Here is a 21,108-nt window from a genome sequence, read left to right on the forward strand (position 1 = left end):
GGGATGTGTAGATTAGGTTCATTAGTCAGGGGAAAGTAGAGTAATAGGATAGGGTCTTGGGTGGGTAACTCTTCCAAGGATCAGTGTGGGCGTGTTGGGCCAAATAGCCTGTTTCCTCATTTTAGGGATTCTATGACAGTCTATTCCAGATTCTCACCACTTGCTGAGTGAAAAAGGTCTTCACCAAATCTTATTTGCAGTGTCCATGATGAAACCTTTCAAACCATTATTTTGTCTAGTGTCGTTTAGCTCTTGAGCTCCTTGTTCAATAAATCTTTTATTCCTTTTGATAAAATATTGGTTCTCTGACAGGGACGTTTAACCTTGTCCAATCAGGGAGCCCTGGCTGGCAGATAGAAAGGGGAGTATCAGAAGGACTGATGCTCTGGGACCTGACTCTGAATTACAGCCTGCCAACCAACCCCTTCCTTCTGTCACCCTCAATCTCTCCATGCTTACTCTTGATGCCCCTTCGATCCACCCTGTGCTGCCGTTGGGAGAGGTTGGCCTTCTCTCCATCACCCAGGAATGTGGTCATCATCCCAGAGCAGTCACACTTTTAATCCGAGGGTCATCACAGCTGGGGCGGTGTTGGGGGCGGGGGCGGGGGGCGGAGAAGGTAGCACCGTCATGGTGGTCAAACCTGTCATTAATCCACCGCAACCTCACTTGGGGCTGCAAGAATTCAACCTCCCTCCATCAGACAGCTCCCCTCCCTGAAATGTAATATTGCTGCACCTAGTTTTGGGTTAATTAAGCATTGAAATATGACTATGGGGAGCCAGCAATGGCTGGGCAGGCAGCCACGACTGCTCTGACCCTGGATTCAGAGAATCCCCTCGGAATTGGGCAACACATTCCGGAGCACAGTGCCCACTGCCTCTGAAATCCCTCACTTACCGAGAATACACTCTCGGTATTCACCTTTCTCAGCTGCTATCTGAATTTACCATAAATTCTGTGTCCAATGACCCTCCAGCTACCTGATGAAGGAGCAGTGCTCTGAACGCTTTCTACTTCCAAATAAACCTGTTGAATCTAACCTGGTGTTGTGTGCTTTTTAACTTTGGCCATCTGAATGAGCTGTCATCTCAGGCTGAATCAGCTGAACTGTTTTTCATTCATGATTTGAGAAGATTAAAGCCTAATCTTCAATCCCGAGAACAAAGCCCGTTCTCAATCCATTGCTCGGAGACACAGACCTCAGAGAGACACCTCCAGATAGCACAGAGTAACACATGCGCACTGAGAGAGACACCTACAGGCAACAGTATGTAACACACGCACTCTGAGAGACAGGCAGCACTGAGTAACATACTCACAGTCCACAGGAGTCTCTGAATGTGGGTGTCTCTCTGAGTAACACACCCACACTCAGAGATCTACAGGCAACGTTAAGTTAAACACTCACACTCCGAGAGACACACAAGGCCGACAATGTTGGTGAATGTCTGAAGATTGTTTCAGCGGCTAACCAACATGCAGCAGAGATTGCACAGTGCGATCCCATCAGCTGGGCCAGGATCACCAGAGTGATGAGGGAATGCATCAGATTGTACTTATTGAGTCCTAACAGCTTTCAGTTTCTGTTCTTTTTTGGAATCTTGTAACCTACACAAATCCCTGATCAAAGGGATCATTTGAAAATGATTAATGATTGATGATTATAATTGATTGGCAGGCCAACCAGCCAATCTTGACAATGATCTGCTGAAATGCAGCCAATCAACTGAGGTGGGGGGGAGGTCATCTATTTCCAAAGCACATTGAGACAGAGACTGAATTTTCATCTTTATTCCCTTTTCCAGATTCACATTGACAGAAAAAAACTGCAATGAACAGCCCAGACAGAGGAAGCTGCTCAAATTCACAGCCACAAAGGAGCTTGAGAAAAACACTTGTGGAGATTTTCTCAATAACAGGATAATCCTGTCCCTTTAAACAGTGACCAAACCTTAAATTGGAACTGACAGCTAAGCAGGAAGAAGATCTGGTTAACTGAAGCAGAGAATTCTGAGGTTACATTGTTTTGTACAGCTGACAGTTTTCAGCAACTTCAAGAGATTTTACTCGGCATCACAAGTCAACCCTGTCCCAATCAAACACTTTCTGGACAAGGTACAGCATGACGTTTGACATCGTGTAAAGCTCTCTTGACACTGTCGCAATGACCTGCTTTAATATCCAAACCTCAGAAGATTCTCTGAGCCATCCTGAGAAGGAAAAGAGTTGAAATTCAGTGCTGACAATGACCTTTGTCCTGCCAGCTCAGCCCTGTTCTATTTAAAGTTGTGTCTCCTCTGTGGACTGTCTCCCACCCTCTACACACATTCTGATTTCCTGATGCTCTTGCTGAGGGGAGAGGGGAGGGTCACGTGGGTGAGGGCACAGGAGAAGCGAGCGTTGGACTCCCAGTCAGACCCAGAGAGGGTCAGCAGGCTGCTGACACTGTAGGTGCTGTCCGAAGCTCGCAGGTAGTTGCTGGTCTGAACCCCGTCCGAAATGACTGCACCATCCTTCTTCCACTGCACCTCCAGCTCATCGGGATAGAAGTGATTGGCAAGGCACACCAGGGTGGCAGTGCTCTTGGCATTGACCTGCTCCGGGGAGGGGGGCAGTAGGGTCAGCTTGGGCTGAGAGTTCTCACGGCCTGAAAGATAAGAGAAACAATTTTAATCCCTGCCATTCGAAGGGAATTCAACCCTCACCAATATTCACTGGCAACACAATCTTTTTGAACATTTTTAGTCAATACAGAATTAACCCAACAAAAGAATAGATATTGTTCAAATTGCTTCTTGGGATGTGAGTGTCACTGGCAGGGCCAGCATTTATTGGCCATCCCATTATGCCCCTGATAGAGAAGGGAAAGTTTTAGACCATTGTTTATGGAATGAATGTGTGCACCTGGAAAGGCTATCAATGGGGGAGCATTTTCGTGACATTGATCAGAACTCAGTGAGATTGAGAATATGGATGGAAATGGAGAACTGTGCAGTAAGCATAAAACTTTTCATTTTACTAAACTGTGTGGTGCTTTGGTAAAAGTGGACCGGGAGCAATGACATGATGGGAAATCAGTGTCAGGGCAGTGGGAGCCCTTGAAGGACGAGACAGAGGTCGTTCAGAATCTGTTCCAACAAAGAGTAAAGGTGGGACTTTCCGATCTAGACCGAATGAACAAGAGGATTGGGGCCATGTACTGACATGGATTGGGTACTGGTTGGCCAACAGCACAGAAAGAAGGAGTCTTTTTCTGAATGGCAAGTAATTACGACTTAGGGTGCCACAGGGGTCAGTCCTTGGTACCCAGTTACTCATAATAAATAATAATAGAGTCAGAGAGCCGGAAAGGCCCATCAGCCCATTGTGTCCACACTGGTCAAAAAACAACAACCTAATAATTGTCATCCAATTTTCCTGCAAAAGGGAATTAGATGCGGTGTGTATTTAAGAAGGAATTAGATATAGTTCTTAGGATTAAAGGGATCAAAGAATGTGGGGAGAAAGCAGGAACAGGGTACTGTGTTGGACGATCAGCCATTATCATATTGAATGGTGGAGCAGGCTTGAAGGGCCGAATGGCCTACTGCTGTTCCTGTGTTTGATGTTTCGATCTGTTTCTCAGATAATGAAGGAATGTCTCTCATCATTTTGAAGCTGGAAGTCACATGTGTTTGGAGCTGAAGATGTGGCCATGGTGATTAATGAATGCGGGTCAGTAAGGTGGTTAAGAACACACATGGGAGAAACTGTTTTTCTTTTTCCCTTGATGGAATGAGGGCATTGCTGGATCGGCAGCATTTATTGCCCATCCATAACCGCTCAGAGGGCATTTAGAGTCAACCACATTACTGTGGGTCTGCAGTCACATGGTAAGGATGGCAGTTTCCTTCCCTAAAGGACATTAGGGAATCAGATGGCTTTTTCCTAACAATCAATGATGGTTTCATGGTCATCATTAACCTTTTAATTACAGATTTTTTTTGTTTGAATTTGAATGCCACCATCTGCTGGATTCTAACCCTGGTTCCCAGAACATTATCTGGATCTCTGGATTAACAGCTCAGCAATAATACCATGAGGCCATCACCTCCCTTATCTCATTTTTGGTTGAGAGTGAAAGCAAGGAGTTTTTTTATTCTGGAATTGTATAAAACCCCAGTTAGAGTACAGTGAGAGAACTGTGCACGGTTCTGGTCATCACATTACAGGAAGGATGTGATCCCTCGAGAGACCAGGATAGAGGAGGAGTTTGTCTGGAATGGGAATTTTGAGCTTTGAGGAATGATTGGATTGGCTGGGAGTGTTTTCTTTGGAACAGAGGAGGCAGAGGGGAGATTTGATGGTGTTGTGTAAAATGATGAGGGCCCTGGATGGATTGGATAGGAAGGACTGATTTCCACCAGCACAAAGGGCAATAACCATGGGGAGAGATTGAAATCAGTTGGGGGCAGGGTTAGAGGGGAGTTGAGGGTATTTGTTTTCACCCAGAGGTTGGTGGGATGTGGGACTCACTGTCTGAAAGGGTGGGAAAGGCAGAAACCCTCGTCATATTGAAAAAAACACTTGGATGTTCACTTCAAACAGTGAAACCTCCAGAACTGTGGAGCAAGAGCTGGAAAGTGGGATGGAGCTCGATATTTCTTTAACAAACCTCCGATCACCCACAGATCAGGAAAACTTTATCCGAGAACATTGGAGCAGACTCGGATCCACACATTTCAGGAAAGAGTCACATCGGGTGCCTGTGTAGAAGGTTCTGGATTATATTTCAAACCTTGCTGCACACTATTGGGCTGAGGGTCAAGGGTGAGGCTGCAAAGAGTCTCAGTGTTCTAGGGTCAGACAGGGTCACTCTTCCTAATGACCCCATGACCCCTGGAAGGTGAGAGTGCTCATACAATGGATGAGGATCCGGATCAGGAGACTCCAAACCTGAAAGAAAGACTTGCATTTGTGTAGCACCTATCCCTAACTCAGGATGTCCCAATAGATCTTTCCAGCAGACTGTGCCCAGAAAGATCCCAAACACCATGTGATAATTAGCAATAAATACATTCTTAGTGATTTTGACTGGGGGATAAATATTGACCAGGGACACCAGGGGGAACTGCCTGCTCTTTATCCAATAGTGCCATGGAATGGCATCTTTCACAACTGAAAGACTCTCAGTTCATCCAAAAAATGAAGAATAGTTCCTTGAAGACGAAGTTGCAGGTCGGTAGGAGAGTGACAAAATCATTTGGTTTGCTTTCCTTTATTGGTCTGTGCATTGAGTATTGGAGTTGGGAGCTGTTGCAGCTGTACAGGACATTGATTAGGGCACTTTTGGAATACTGTGTGCAATTCTGGTCACCTTGTTACAAGAAAAATGTTGTGAATCTTAAAATGGTTCAGAAAAGATTTACAAAGATGTTGCCAAGGTTGGAGGATTTGCGCGAAAGTGAGAGGCTGAATAGGCTGAGGCTGTTTTCCCTGGATCATTGCAGGTTGATGGGTGACTGTATAGAGGTTTATAAAGTCATGGGTGGCATTGATAGGGTGAATAGAGAAGATCGTTTCTCCAGAGTGGGGGAGTCCAGGACCGCAGGGCATAGTTTGAAGGTGACGGGGAAAGATTTAAAAGGGACCTAAGGGACAACATTTTCATTCAGAGGGTGTTAAATGTGTGGAATGAGCTGCCAGAAGAAGTGGTGAAGGCTGGTACAATTACAACATTTAAAAGGCATGCATATGTCAATAGGAACATGTTAGAGGGATAGGGGCCAAATGCTGGCAAATGGGACGAGATTAATTTAGGATATCTGGTCAACATGGACAAGTTGGACCGAAGGGTCTGTTTCTGTGCTGTCCATCTCTCTGACTCTAATTGTATTTCAATCCAGCCCTTAACATTTCAGGCTCTCCAAAAGACTCCAACAGGTCGTTTTGTTTGACAAGCAGCCCCTGTTGCAATGTCAGTAACATGGCAGCCAGTTTCTGCACAACAAGATCCCACTAGAAGCAATGAGATCAAAGAGCATTAATGATGTTGGCTCAACGATAAATATTGGCCTGAACTCAACCCAAAGAGAAAGTAATTTGGCTCAGTTGGATGAAAATGAGAAAATGGAAGGTAAAGGAGAAGGTAGGATTGCTGGTTAGTGATGGGATTACCAGAAAATAAAAGAAAGGGATGGAATTTTGAATATCAAAGGAAGCATAAAAGTGCAGGGAAAATCAATAATAGAACAAACTTAAAGAGGTTGTGTCTAAATGCACGAAGCATTCCGAGTAAGGTCGACAAAGTGATGCCACATATCGAGGTAAATTGAGTTTCTAAGGAATTTAAACCAGTTAAAGTGGAGGGAGAGGTTTTTCAAGTTTCTAGAAGATGTAATAGGACAGAAAGTGTGGGAAGGATCAGAGATCAAACGTAAAGCACAGCAGATAAGAGGACAATGATGAGAAGGAGGGCAGTCAATGCAGGACTGAGGGTGTTGTACTTAAAAGCACACAGTATACACAATGACCTTGGAGTGCAGATTGAAACTGGCAGGTACGATGTTGTGGCTGTCACAGAGACATGGCTGTAAGGGGATCCGGGCTGGGAACGAAATATCCAAGGATACATGTCCCATCAAAAGGACAAGCAGATGGGCAAAGGGGCAAGTGTTGCCTTGTTAATAAGGAATGAAATTAATCAGTAGCAAGAAGTGATAGAGAGTCAGAAGGTGTAGAATCTGTGTGAGTAGAGCTGAGGAACCGCAAGAAATAAAGAATCTGATGCAAGTTCTGTCCAGGTCTCCAAGCAGTCATCAGGGTGTGGGGAAGGAAATCAATCAGGAGATAGAAATGCCAGATACAAAATGTCAGGGCAGACTTCAATGGATAGGTGGACTTGGTAGTGTGTCTCAAGGAAAGGATTTCATGGAATGTCTACGAGATGGTTTTTGAAACAGCTTGTGGTTGATCATTTGGAACATGCAGTTTTGGATTCAGTGATGTGTAATGAGGCAAACTTGATTAGTGAGCTGAAGATGAAAGTATCCCTGTGGATAAGTGACCATAATATGAAAGAAATCCCCCTGCAGTTTGAGAGGGAGAAGCTGCAATCAGATGGAACAGGATTTCAATTGAGTAAAGGGAACTACAAAGACATGAGGAAGGAGCTGACCAGAGTTGATTGGAAGGGGAGCCGAGCAGGTAAGATGGCAGGGCAGCAAATAGCAAAATTTCTGGACGTAATTCAGGAAGCAGAGCAGGAATTCATTCCAAAAAAGAAGAAACATACTAAGGGGAGGACAAGGTAACCATGGCTGATGAGGGACGTCAAGGACAGCATAAAAGCAAAAGGAAAAGGCATACAATGTGGTGGAAAATAGTGGGAAGCCAGTGGATTAGGAAGTCTTTAAAAACGTTTGGAGGATAACAAAAAAAGCACTAAGGGTGGAGAAGGTGAAATGTGAGGGTAAGCTGGCCAGTAATATACAAGGAGATTGCAAGAGTTTTATCAGATATATAAAAAGGAAGAGGGAGGCAAAAATAGACTTTGGATCACTGGAGAAAGAATAATAGGAAATGAAGAAATAGCCAAGGAATTGAATCGATACTTTGCATCAGTCTGCACAATGGAAAACACCAGCAGCATACCAGTACATCAAGACTGTCAGGGGGCAGAGGGGAGTGTAGTGGCCATCACTAAGGAGGAGGTACTGGGGAAGCTGAAAGGTCTGAATGTGGATAACTCACCCAGACTGGATGAACTACACCAGTGTGTTCTGAAGGAGATTGCTGAGGAGATTGTGGGGGCATTGGTGATGATCTTTCAGTAATCAATGGAGTCAGGGTGTGGAGGTGGGGGAGCGTGGCATTTGGTGGGGGCAAGGGACAGGAAAATGGCTCACATAACAGCCCTGTTTAAGAAATGAGGGAGGTAGAAGATGGGACGTTATAGGCCAGTTACCCTGGACTCAGTTGTTGGTCAGGTTTTAGACTTCAATTGAAGGATGAAATTGTAGAGGACTTGGAAGTGCTTTGAGAAAATAGGGATGAGTCAAGGGGAGGTCATGCCTGGCAAATCTGTTAGAATTCCCAAAGGAGACAATGAGCCTGTCAGACAAAGGAGAGTCTGAGGAAGTAACCTATTTGGATTTTCCAGAGGGCATTTGACATGAGATAAGCGCTGATAGTGTTAGGGGTGAGGTACTGGCATGGACTGAGGACTGGCAGGTTGGCATAAAGCAGAGAGCGAGGAACAATGGCAGCTGGTGACCGGTAGAGGTCTGCAGGGCCTTAGGACCTCAACGATTCATGTTATACATTAACAATCTGGATGAAGGAAGTGAAGACATTGTTGCTAGGTTTTCAGATGACATGATATAAGTGGAGGGACAGGAAGTCTTGAGGAAGTGGGAAGGCTGTAAAAGGTCCTGGATAGGCTCAGAGAGTGGGCAAAGAATTGGAAGATAGAATACAATGTGTTACAGTGTGAGGTTATGCCCTTTGGGAGAAAGAAGAAATGCAAAGACTGTTTGCTAAATGAGGAAAGCCTTTGGAAATCTAAAGCACAAATCTCACTCAGGTTTCTCTTAAGGTTAACAGGCAGGTCCAGTTTGTGCTTGGGAAGGCAAATAAAATGTTCGCATTCATTTAAATAGGGCCAGAACACAAGAGCAGAGATGTACTGCTGAGGCTGTGCAAGGCTCTAGTCAGACTGCATTTTAAATATTGTGAGCAGTTTTGGGACCCATATTCTAAGGAACAATGTGCTGGCATTGGAGGGGTTTACAAGAATGATCCTGGGGATGAAGGGCTTGTCATATGAGACATGGTTGAGGACTCTGAGTCTGTACTCGATGGAGTTTAGAAGGATGAGGAGGGATCTTATTGAAATTTGCAGAATACAGATAGGCCTGGATACAGTGGATGCAGATAAGATGTTTCCAAAAACAGGAGTCGAGGTAACAAAGGCACAGCCTCAGAATGAAGGGCCAACACTTTCGAGCTGAGATGAGGACAAATTTCTTCAGCCAGACGGTGGCGAATCTGTGGAACTCAGTGCTACAGAGGGCAGTGGAGGCAAAGTCACTGAGAGTATTTAAGATAGAGATAGATAAGTTCGTGATTATTAATGGGATTGATGGTACATGTGGAGTTGGCAGGAGAATGGGGATGAGAAGCATATCTGCCAAGATCAAATGGCAGAGCAGATTCAATGGGCTGGATGGCTGATTTCTGCTCCTATTTCTTAAAGTCTTCTGGAGAGTTTCCCCAAAACCCTGGAACACTGAACCCACTGGACTGTGAGCACTGCTGTAGCTGTTTGTCATCAGAACTTTGCCAAGATGTCACCAAAGAGTGGAGAAAGTGTGCATCCATGTGGGAACTTCAGAATGCTTCCCAGCTCCTGGACTTCCAAGAGTGTAGGAAGTCTGGTCAGTGACAGCAGTTGGAGCTCCAGGTATCGGAGCTTGAGCAGCAGCTGGTGCCAGTGCGGAGAGTCCGTGAGGGTGAGAGCTCCATGGAGAGCACGTTTCTAGATGTGGTCACTCTGCAGCTTCAGAGTATGCAGGGAGAGAGGGAATGGGGGAGAAGCAGACAGTCCAAAAGGACCAGGCAGCTAGTACAGGAATCCCCTGAGTGCAGCTCACTCTCCAACCGGGATTCAGTTCGGAATCCTGATGAGAATGATGGTTCATCTGTGAAGTGCAGCCAGAGCTAAGTCCCTGGCACCACGGGTGGCTCAGCTGTACAGGGGGGCACAATGAAGACTGGAAGAGCGACAGTGAGAGGAGATTTGAGAGGGAGGGCAATTGATAGGTGTTTCTGCAGCTGCAGATGGGAATCCAGGTTGGTGTGATGTCTCCTTGGTGCCAGGCGCAAGGATGTCAATGAGCGGCTGCAGAGCGCCCTGAGGGGAGAGGGGAAACAGTCAGCAGTCGTGGTCCACATTGGTCCCAGTGACAAAGGGAGAAATAGGATGTGGTCCTGCAGTCAGATTTTAGGGAGCGTGGAAAGGAATTAGTAGCATGAACTAAAAAGAAGGAATCTGCACATTACTTCCAGTGCCCCCAACAAGTGTGAAGAGGAACAGGAGGATAACACAGGTGACTGTGGGGCTGGAGAGCGGGTCCAGGAGGGAGGCTTTAGGTTCTTGGGACATTGGGAGTGGGTCTGGGGGAGATGAGATTTGGCCAGACCAGACAGCGTTGCTCCTGAACAGAGCTGTGACTGAGCTCCTTTGGGATGAGCTGGGCTGTGGGAGCCAGTGGGGAATATCAGAATGAAACACCAAGGTCCACGGAATCCTCAGAGTAGACAATAAATCACCACCCAGTGGAAAGAATGTGGAGGAATACAAATGCAAGGAATTTACAGAGACCTGCAAATATGATAGAATCGTTATAAATGGGGGACAGGGTCTTTAATTTCTGAATATAGATTAGGGTAGTAGCAGTGTCACAGACAGAGAGGGGCCAGAGTTGTGAGAGTTTGTTCAGGTGAATTTTCAGATGGCATTGTGGACAGCGAATAAGGCTGTCTAAGAGTACAATGGGCTCTTGACCAACTGGGCCAGTGGGCTGAGGAATGGCAGATGGAGTTTAATTCAGATAAATGTGAGTGCTGTATTTTGGTAAGACACAGGAGATGGGTGATATCCTAAACAAATATTTCAGGTCAGTATTTATGGGGAAGAAGGACATGAAAGTGAGGGAATTTGGAAAAATAGTGACATATTGAAAAAGTCCACAATACAACTGAGTAGATGCGAAAGGTCTTAAAAGATATAAAGGTATATAAATCCCTAGGACCTGATCAGGTGTATCCCAGAACATTGTGGGAAACTAGGGAAGAGATTTCTGGGCCCCTTGCTGAGATATGTTTATCATTACAGCTATAGGTAAGGTGTTGGAGGAGCAGAGAGGATGGCTAATGTTGTATCATTATTTCAGAAAGGCTATAAGGAAAAGCTAGGGAACTATAGACCAATGAGCCTGATGTCAGTGCTAGGTAAGATATTGGAGTGGATTCTGAGGGACAGGATTTACATCCATTTGGATAATCAATGTGGTTTTGTGCATGGGAAATTGTGTTTCCCTGATTTGATTGAGGAGGTGACAAAGAAGATTGATGAAGGCAGAACAGTAGATAGTGTCTGTTTGGACTTCAGTAAAGTGTTTGACAAGGTTCCACATGATAGACTGGTTAGTAAGGTTAGACCACATGGGATCCAGGGGGAGCTAGCCATTTGGGTAAAAAAAAAAATAGCTTGAAGATAGGAGAGAGAGAGTGGTGGGAAAGGGTTGATTTTCAGACTGGAGATCTGTGAATAGCTGTGTGCCGCAAGGAGTGGTGCTGGGTTCACTGCTTTTGGTCATTTAAATAAATGATTTCACTGTGAATATAGGAGTTAACATCAGTTTGTAAATGACACCAAAATTGGTGGGACAGTGGATAGTGAAGAGGTTTATCTCAGGGTACAGTGGGACGTTGATCAGATGGGGCAATGGGCAGAGGTGTGGCAAATGGAGTTCAATTTAGTTAAATGTGAGATGTTGCATTTTGGAAAAGCAAACCAGGGCAGGAGTTATATAGTTAATGGTAGGGCCCTGTGGAGTGTTGCTGAAAAAAAGAGAGGTGAAGGTGAAGGTGAAGGTGAAGGTGAAGGTGAAGGTGCAGGTGAAGGCGAAGGCGAAGGCGAAGGTGAAGGTAAGCTGCATTATTCCTTAAAACTGGATCACAGGGAGACAGGGTGATGAAGAAGCTGTTGGGAACGTTTGCCTTTATTGGTCACTGTATTGAGTATCGGAGTTGGGACATCATGTTGCAGCTGTACAGGAGATTGGTGAGGCCACTTTGGGAATAATGTGAACAATTCTGATCATCCTGCGATAGGAAGGATATTGTTAAACTTTTAAAAGGTGCAGAAAAAGATTTTAAAAGATTTTGCTCGGAATTGGAGGTTTTGAACGATCGGGAGAGGATGAATAAACTGGGGCAATTTTCCCTGCAACATCGGAGGCTGAGAAATTTGTAAAATCATAAGGGACATAAATAATGTGAATAATTCAGGAAGCATGTGAATGTTTTGTAGAGATGGCAAATTAAATTCCCAAAGGTAATTCCAGGGATGAGGAACATCAGTTATGAAGATCTACTGGAGAATTTGGGACTGTCTTCTTTGGAGAAGGCTGAGAGGAGATTTATTGAAGGAATTAAAACCAGGAGGGGCCTGGACAGAAAAAATAAGGAGAAAATGTTCCCAATTGAGAAAGGATTGAGACTGAGAGAATACAGATTGAAAGTAATTGGGAAAAGTAACAAAAGTGAGATGGAGAACAACATGTTCAGCCAGTGAGTGGTTCAGGTGTGGAATGCACTGCCCGAGAGTGTGGTGGAGGCAGCTTCAATTGAAACATTCCAAAGGGAATGAGACTATTATTTGAAAAGGAACAATGTGCAGGGTGACAGGGAGAATTGAGGAGAATGACACTCTGTCAATTACTCATTCAAAGAGCCAGTACAGATAGGACGGGTGAAATGGTCTCCTTGTACACTGTAACAATTCTGTGATTGTGTGATTGAGCAGAGTTAAAGCTGGGGGAGGTGGGAGCTCAGTGTCTCACTGTGCTGCTGAGGTCATTGTGATCAGAGACTGGGACGGGGAGCCAGAGCTCACATCAAACTCTGCCCGTGTCTGTCGCACTGAGACTGGCAGGAGGCTACTCACTGATTTCACTCCATGCTGCAGGAATGGGACCACAGGCTGCAAATGGACAGAGCTCCTCCACACGGTGAGTAAAACTGACTGACTTATATCTTGCTGCTTAAAGGGGGCAATGGAACTACAGAAATACAGCTGGACACCCAGTTAGAGACAATGCTCCTCAATCAACCATTTCATTCGCTGCAGCTGCTCAATAACACCTTCAACAATTCAACATTTGTGTTTTAGAAGTTGTGTTTCAGTATTGACGGGGTTAATAACGGAGGATTGAGGTTTACTTACTCAGTCTGAGCTTGGTTCCTTTACCGAATGTAAGCCACAGTGAGAGCTCCCAGTGCAGAGGCTGCACAAAATCTTCTGCTCTTTGTTACTCCCCGTCACTCTTAACCTCTCCCTGTCTCTCAGTCACTCTTACCCTCTCCCTGCCCCTCTCTCTCTGCCTCACTCATGGCTTTTTCTCTGTCTGTCTGTATCTCTGGGTTGTGTCCAGCTAGGCTTGGGCAGTTTGCGAAATATATTTTTTGATGTTCAATCTTGCAGCTGCTCTTCAAGTGTGGTCATGGAGTGTAGGTGGAAACATGAGGCCTTCAGTGAGTGGTGGACACCACAGGGACTGGAGTGTGTTGTGGACAGTGACAATTCTGGCATAGGTTAGTTTGTTCAGTTTCATTTAGATGTAAATGTGAATGTGTCAGTTCAGGTGATGGAATGGTGTGTCCATTATTATATATTTTATATAACTGTGGATTGGGTCAGTACAGGAGTTGGTGCTGTGTGTATTGAGGTTTTTGTACGGATCTGTATCACTGTGAAGGCCAGCTGTTATGCTGCATACAGTAATAGTCAGCGATATCCTCATTCTGAACGTTGCTGATTGTCAGGGTGAAACTGGTCCCTGATCCACTGCCGGTGAATCGATCGGAGACTCCTGTGAATCGAGTTGTTGCACTGTAGATCAGGAGAGAGGGTTTCTGACCTTCTCGCTGCTGGTACCAAGCAAGGTAGCTGCTAATGCTTTGACTGGCCTTACAGGTGATGGTTGTAGTCTGGCCTAGTCCCACTGACAGCACCGGGGGAGACTGGGTCATGGTGATGTCCCCATTGATACCTGAGGGGTCAGAGAGAAACACAGTGAAGTCAGAACTGTAACAGAAAGAGCCTGTCAAATGAGAGATTGTTGGAGACAGTGAGCATTCCTCTGGTTTCAGCATTTTCCCTTCAATCACAAGTCAGTGGAATTGGAGTGAAATGCAGAGCAGCTAAAGATTCAAGGTGGAAGGAGAGAGATTTATACCTGCAATACAGAATGCCAGGGGCCAGATCAGCTGGATGTGTGAAATCATGGTGTGTGCTCCTGTCCCTGTGCCTGCTTCCTGATAAACTCTCCCTTCACTGGGCTCTGCTTTATAAAGCTGCAGCCTGTGAGAGTCTGACTGGGTGTTCCTCAGTATGTAAATGACATCAGGCAGGGAGAGCCACGTCAGGACATCTTTTCTCTCTCTCTCTCACTCCCATTCTCTGTCTCTGTCTCAGAAAGTCATTGATGTTATCAGCACTGAATGAGACCATTTGGCCCATTGTGTCTAAACTGGTCAGCAAAGATCTGATGACACTAATCCCATCCGCCAGCTCCTGGCCCATTACCGTGGGGGCTGCAGCAACACAAGTGAATATCTAAACACTGCTCCAATGTCATGAGAGTTTGTGACTCAACCAGCCTTTCAGGCAGTGAGTTCCAGACTCCCACCAACCTCTGGGTGAAAACATTTCTCCCCAACACACTTCTCACTCTCTCATCAACTGGGCCTGGACTCACTCGAGTTCAGAAGAATGAGAGGGAATCTGATTGAAACATATAACATTCTAACAGGGCTGGGCAGGGAGGAGGTTTCCCCTGGTTGGGGAGTCTGGAACCAGGGGTCACAATCTCAGGGGGATACAGTGTAGACCATTTCAGACTGAGATGAGGAAACATTTCTTCACTCAGAGGATAGTCAAACTGTGGAGGAGAAGGAACTGAATATATTCAAGAGAAAGAGAGAGATAATTGTTTTACATTTTAACAGCATGAAGGAAATGGGGAGAAAGTAGGAATATGTCTTTGCGATGGAGGATCAGCCATGATCACACTGAATGACAGAGCAGACTCAAAGGGCCAAATGGCCTACTCCTGCAGCAGTTTCTGTGTGGCCATGTCTGTGTTACCTTCAATGTTTGTCCCTGGTTATTGAATTGTTGACTCTTGTAAAAAGTGCCTTCCTGCCCACCCTATCACTGCCCTGAATAATCTTATACCCCTCTATCAGGTCCCCTCTCAACCTTCACTGCTCCAAAGAAAACAATCCCAACCTTTCCAAGCTTTCCTCACAGCTGGCCCTCCATCCCAGGCAGCATGCTGGTAAATCTCTGCACCCTCTCAAGTACAATCACATCCTTCCCAGAATGTGGTGACCAGGACCTGTCCACCTCTTTCTCTCTCTCTCTCAATCAGTCTCATAGCCACTCTCTCCAACTCACTCACGCTTCCTCACTCCGTCTCATAATCTCTCCTTCTGCATCTTTCTCTCTCACTGTCACTCACTCAATCTCTCGCATCAATTGAAAACCTCCAAATATTAATTGTCCCTCTCTATTCCTCTCTCTGTCTCTCCCTCCCTGCCTGCATTCCCAATCTACAGTCTCTCTCCCTCCCTCTCTGTCATTTTGTCTCTAACCATACTCATCTCTCTCTCACACACACACACTCAACCCGACCAACTCTCTCTTGATTCCTTTCATTCTTGGTATCACACCCATCCTGTCTCTTTCTCTCTCTCCATCCCTCTCAGTCACATCTTGATTCTCTCTCTATCCCTCAATCTCACTACTTCTACCTCCCTCTATCTCTCTCTTGGTCCCCTCACATATCTCACACTGTCTCAGATGCTCCTCCCTCTATCCCTCAATTACACACACACACATACATCCTCTACCTCTCTCTCTGTCTCGCTTCTCTCTCTTTCTCACAGTGTCCCGGGTGGTGACAATTGAATGCAGGACAAATCTCCCTCTGCTCTGCCCCACTAATGGATGTTAACCCTTGACCCCAGAAGCATGTCTTTTCCTGGATTAAAGCCCCATTTCTCACATTGACCAGGGTTTGGTCTCTCTCAGGAAGACTGACAGATTCTTGTCAAATGAAGGGCAGTTCTGTGCTGTTGGCCGATTCTCACTGGGGTCTGGTTTAGACACAAAGCTCATTTCATGAAGGCCCAGCAGAGAGAGGAGATCCTCAGGCCATCAGTGTGAGCTGGAGGGACAGGACAGGTTCTGACCCACTGACCCATTGTGTCCAATCCCTTCCCTTTCCTGCCCTTTCCATGATCAGTCTTTGAGTCAGGCTTTTTGACTGGGATGAGGGTCAGAGCATCACACAGTTACAACAGAGAGAAACTGGATCCACACCAACCATGAACTCCATGACACACTGGATACTCCAACAGAGTCCAGTAAACATGAAATTCAGTTCACAAAGCTGCTTTATGGTGAAACATAGGCCTCTTTACCACTGAAGCCATAAAAGCAGTAAACATTGGCCTCCTTCCTACTGGACTCTCCAAAGGAGAGCAGTAAACATGGGCCTCCTATTCACTGGAGTTTCCAATTGAGATGAGCAGCTGACTGAGTTTTTGAAGAAGTAATCAAGAAGAAGAAGATAGGTAGAGCAGTACACTCTGTCTACATGGACGTTAGCAAGGCCTTAGACAAGGTTCCCCATAGGAGACTGCTTAGTAAATTTATATCACAAAGGATTCAGGGAGAGCTCGCCAATTGGATATAAAATTGGCCTGATGGTAGGAGGCAGAGGCTGGTGAGAGAGGGTTGTTCTTCAGACTGAAGGCCAATGACCAGCCGTCTGCCATGAGAACCGAACCTGGATCCACTGTTGTTCATCATTTATATGAACAATTTGGCTGAGAAAATAGCAGGAATGAAAATGTGTTGCTGGAAAAGCGCAGCAGGTCAGGCAGCATCCAAGGAACAGGAGAATCGACGTTTCGGGCATAAGCCGTACAGCAGGAATGGTCAGGAAGTTTGTGGCTGACATTAAAATTGTTGGCATCGTGGACAGGGGAGATGGTTACCAAAGAGTGCAATGTCATCTTGATCAACTGGGCCAGTGGGTAAACAAATCCAGATGGAGTTTTATTTTGAAAAGTGCAAGGAGTTACATTTTGGTAAGACATACCAGGTCAGGAATTACACAAATAATGGTAGAGCCATGGGGAGTGTTGTTGAACAGACAGACTGAGAGGTACAGGTACATAATTCCTTGGAAGTGGGGCCACAGGTAGACAGGGTGATAAAGAAGGTATTTGGCACACTCACCATCACTGGTCAAAGCAGGGAGTACAGGAGCTGGGACATGTTCCAGCTGTACAAGGCATTGGTAAGGCCACATTTGGACACTGTGTAAATTTTCCTTGAGAAAACACTTTTCTGTAAACTGGGTTGTCTATTTCTCCCAGTCTTTGTGTAAAGGTGAGACTAAGTGTGTGTAAGCTCTTATACAGCATAGACAGAGGTCACTGGGCTGATTGTGACTGTTAGTCAAATGAGTCCAATGTGTCCCATTTACCCAGTCCTTCCTGTATAACCCTGCAATTGTTTCCTTTTCAGCTATTTCTCCAAATGCCCTTTTGAAAGTTGCTGTTGAATCCACTTCCACTCACCTTGCAGACCGTCATCATGAACTCGCTGGATAAAAATGTTCCTATCTTCTCCCTTGTCCTTCAGACCCTTTCTGAAATGTGTGCCCTCTGGTTACTGACCCTCCTGCCTGGAGAAACAATTTGTCCTGTATTTACTGCATCCAAACTCTCCAATTGTGAACCCCTCATTGAGTGAGACCTATTTCCAGCACAGGGGGAGAACATTCAGCCTGTCAGGGAAATGCTGTCATTTCATGGAGCAATCCAGTCAGTCCCACCCCCTCCCCTCCTCAGCCCCCAGAGCCTTGCAGGTTTATTTCCATCAAGAGCCCATCCAATCTGTCATTGTAATAACTGAGTGTCTTCACCTGCCTCACCTGAATGGGCACTAATTTCCAAGTCATTACCAATTGCTGCTAAAAACAAAGTTCTTCCTGACATCGCGTATCTCTTGCCCAACAAAATGTCAGGTAATCTCAATGTGAAGATGGGATTTTGTCTCCACACGGACTGTGAGTTGGTCACTCTTACTGATCCTGTCATGGACAGATACACCAGCAGCAGACAGATTGGTGAGGGTGATAGTGAGTATGTTTTTCCCTCGTGTTGGTTCCCTCGCCACCTGCCCCAGCTCCAGTCTCGTAGCGGAATCACTTGGAACTTGACCAGCTTGTTCAGTAGTGATGCTTCTGAGCAGCTCTTGATGGTGGGCTTTGAAGTCCCCTACTCAGGGTATATCCTGCATCCTTCCCTCCCTCAGTGCTCCCTCCAAGTGTTGTTCAACCTGGAGGAGGACTGACTGCTCAGTTGAGGTTGGCGGGGAGGGAGGTTTCCTTCTCCATGTTTGATCTACTGTCATGATGCTTCATGGGTTCTATAGTTAATGGTGAGGACTCCCAGGACAACTCCCTTCCGACTGTACCCACCACTGTGTTGCCTCCCCTGCTTGGTCTATCCTGCCAGTTAAAAACTGAATGAGGAAAACATTCTGTGCAGGCTTCACAGCTTGGATACAGAGCTACTGCTGGATTCTGTTTTTGATCTCTGAGTGTGTGTTTGTGAGAGAGTGACTGACACTTTTACCATCATTATACTGAGGATCCTAGTCCTTCTATTCTTATGTGCTGACAGATTCTAGGGAGTGCAGATGGTTCACAGTTTTCTCCCATCTCAGTAACAAACAGCCAGCTGCTCCGAGCTCCTTCTTTCACTTCCTCTTTTGGTGAAGTTTCAACCTTGCGATCTGACAGTCTTTGCAGTTATTTTTTACACTGGGGCTTTCTGCTGTGGTCAGAATCTCTAATAATAAGTGTCCAGTCAGTGACAATCACAGCAGCTCAGAGCAGTCAGGACTGAAGAGCCAGGCTCACTGGGAAACACATTGGGAAGATCAAAGCCATCCTCTTCAGCTCCCGGTACAAACTCCATCCCTCTCCCTGAGCACTGTCTGCTGCTCAAACAGATTCATTACAAACTTGACCTCATCTTTGAGGCTGATCTAAGCCCCACATCACCATCCCCCGCCCTCCCCACCATGCTCGCTGACCTACATTGGCTCCTGGTTGAGCAACACTTCGATTTTCAAATTCTCATCCTTGTTCTCAAACCCCTCCCTGCCCTCCCTCCCTCCACAGTCAGATCATTCTTCCTCAGATAAGGGGACCAAAACTGCACATAATCGAATCATAAAATCACAGTACAGAAGAGTCCCTTCAGCCCATTGAACCTGTGCCAGCCAAACAACATTAAACCTGCATGAGTTCCACTTTCCAATATTAGGCCCATAATCTTGAATGCTATGACATTTCAGTGTTCATCCAAAGGTTATGAAGTTTCCTACCACAACTATAATCCCAGTCAATGTATTCAGACTGTCACCATCTTCTGGGTGAAAGATATGCTCCTCAAATCCCCTCTGAAGCTCCTGCCTTTCACATTTGAATGTGTGCCACCATATTATTATGTCTCTGCCTCAGGAGAACTTTCTATCCACCTTGTGCATTCCCCTCATAACTTTATACATCTCTATCAGGGACCCCTTAACCTTCTCTGCTACAAAGAGAACAACCTGAGCTTATCCAGCATCTTTTCATCATTGAAATGCTCCACCCCAAGCAACTTCCTGGTTAATCTCATCTGCACCCCATCCAGTGTAATCACATCCTTCCTATCGTGTGGTGACCAGAACTGCACACAGTACTTCAGCTCTCACCTCCCCTAAGTTCTGAACATTTCCAACATAACCTCCCTGTTTTTCTCACCCACCCCTGAAATGATAAAGGTAAGTGTCCTATATGTTTTCATTCCTGCCCTGTTAACCTGCTGTGTCTTCCACAGTGCTTCACCTCACATTTAGCAGAGTTAAATTCCATCTGCCTTTGCTCTGCCTATCTGAACAATCCATTTACATCCTCCTGTAACCTCACACCTTCTTCCTCACTGTTAACCATCCTCCAATCTTCATATCATATACAAACTTAGATATCATTCACTCACCCCACCCCTCACCCCATCACATTCTCATCCACATTGTTTCTAAGTGTCACAAACAATAAGGGACCCAGCACTGATCCCTGTGGTATCCCACTGCACACTGGATCCAGTCACGCAAACAACTTTCTGCCTCTTCGCTCTGTCTCCTGTCACTGAGCCAAATATTAATGGAATACTCAAGGTATGATCTCACTGAAGCCCTGCAACATTGCAGAGATACCTCTGGCCCTGTTCTTGAATCCTATCGCTATGAAGACCTAAATACCATTGGCGTTCTTCACGACTGCTGCTCCTGCAATGCTTACTTTTAGCAACTGGTGTATAAGGACAGCCAGGTCTGATTGTATCTCCCCATTCCCACTCTATCCCCATCCGGATAATAATCTGCCTTCCTATTTTTGATACTAAACTGGGTAACTTCACATTTATCCACATTATATTTCATCTGTGACTTACTCAACCCGTCCAAATCACACAGAAGCATCTCTGCATCCTCCTGACAGCTCCCCCTCTCAACCAGCTTTGTGTCATCTGCTAAACTGGAGATATTAATCTTGATTCCCTTATCTAAATCATTAACATATTATGTGAGTAGCTGGTATTCCAGGCCTGTGGTCCAGACCTGAGCTCATCCAGCCCTTTCAGAAAAAAGCCCGTTTATTTCAAAATTACATCTGTATCAATGATTTGGATGAGACTGTACAAGGCATGATTCATAAATTTCCAAATGATACTAAAATAGACGGTATCGTGGACAGTGAGGAAGGTTATCAGAAAGTGCAGCAGGACTTTGATCAGCTGGGGAAGTGGGCTGAGAAATAGCAAATGGAATTTAATATAGACAAGTGTGAGGTCTTGCATTTTGCAAAGTCAAATCAAGGTAGGAGTTTCATGGTGAATGGTGAAGGAGTGTAGTGGATCAGAGGGACCGTGGAGTTCAGGTACACAATTCTCTGAAAGTGGAGTCACTGTTGGACAGGGCAGTGAGGAAGGCTTTTGGCACACTGACCTTCATCAGTCAGGGCATTGACTGTAGAAGTTGGGAAGTTATATTGCAGTTATAGAGGATGTTGGTGAGGCCACACTTGGATTATTGTGTTCAGTTTTGGACAGCTTGTTATAGGAAGGATATTATTAAACTGAAAAGAGTGCAGGAGAAATTTATGAGGATGTTGCCAGAACTCAAGGGTATGAGTTATCGAGAGAGGGTGG

The 21,108-nt window shown here is 45.5% G+C and overlaps 1 gene segment (V, D, J or C); it reads right to left on the minus strand.

Moving 5' to 3' along the window:
* Positions 1 to 1,803: 1,803 nt before the first annotated feature.
* Positions 1,804 to 14,078, minus strand: LOC140479580 (Ig kappa chain V region Mem5-like). The segment is given in 4 exon segments: positions 1,804 to 2,650; positions 12,995 to 13,028; positions 13,525 to 13,820; positions 14,007 to 14,078. Coding segments are annotated over 4 exon segments (708 nt in total).
* Between the last annotated feature and the right edge of the window lie 7,030 nt (positions 14,079 to 21,108).

The sequence above is a fragment of the Chiloscyllium punctatum genome, chromosome 7, assembly GCF_047496795.1.
Source record: "Chiloscyllium punctatum isolate Juve2018m chromosome 7, sChiPun1.3, whole genome shotgun sequence".
NCBI lineage: Eukaryota > Metazoa > Chordata > Chondrichthyes > Orectolobiformes > Hemiscylliidae > Chiloscyllium > Chiloscyllium punctatum.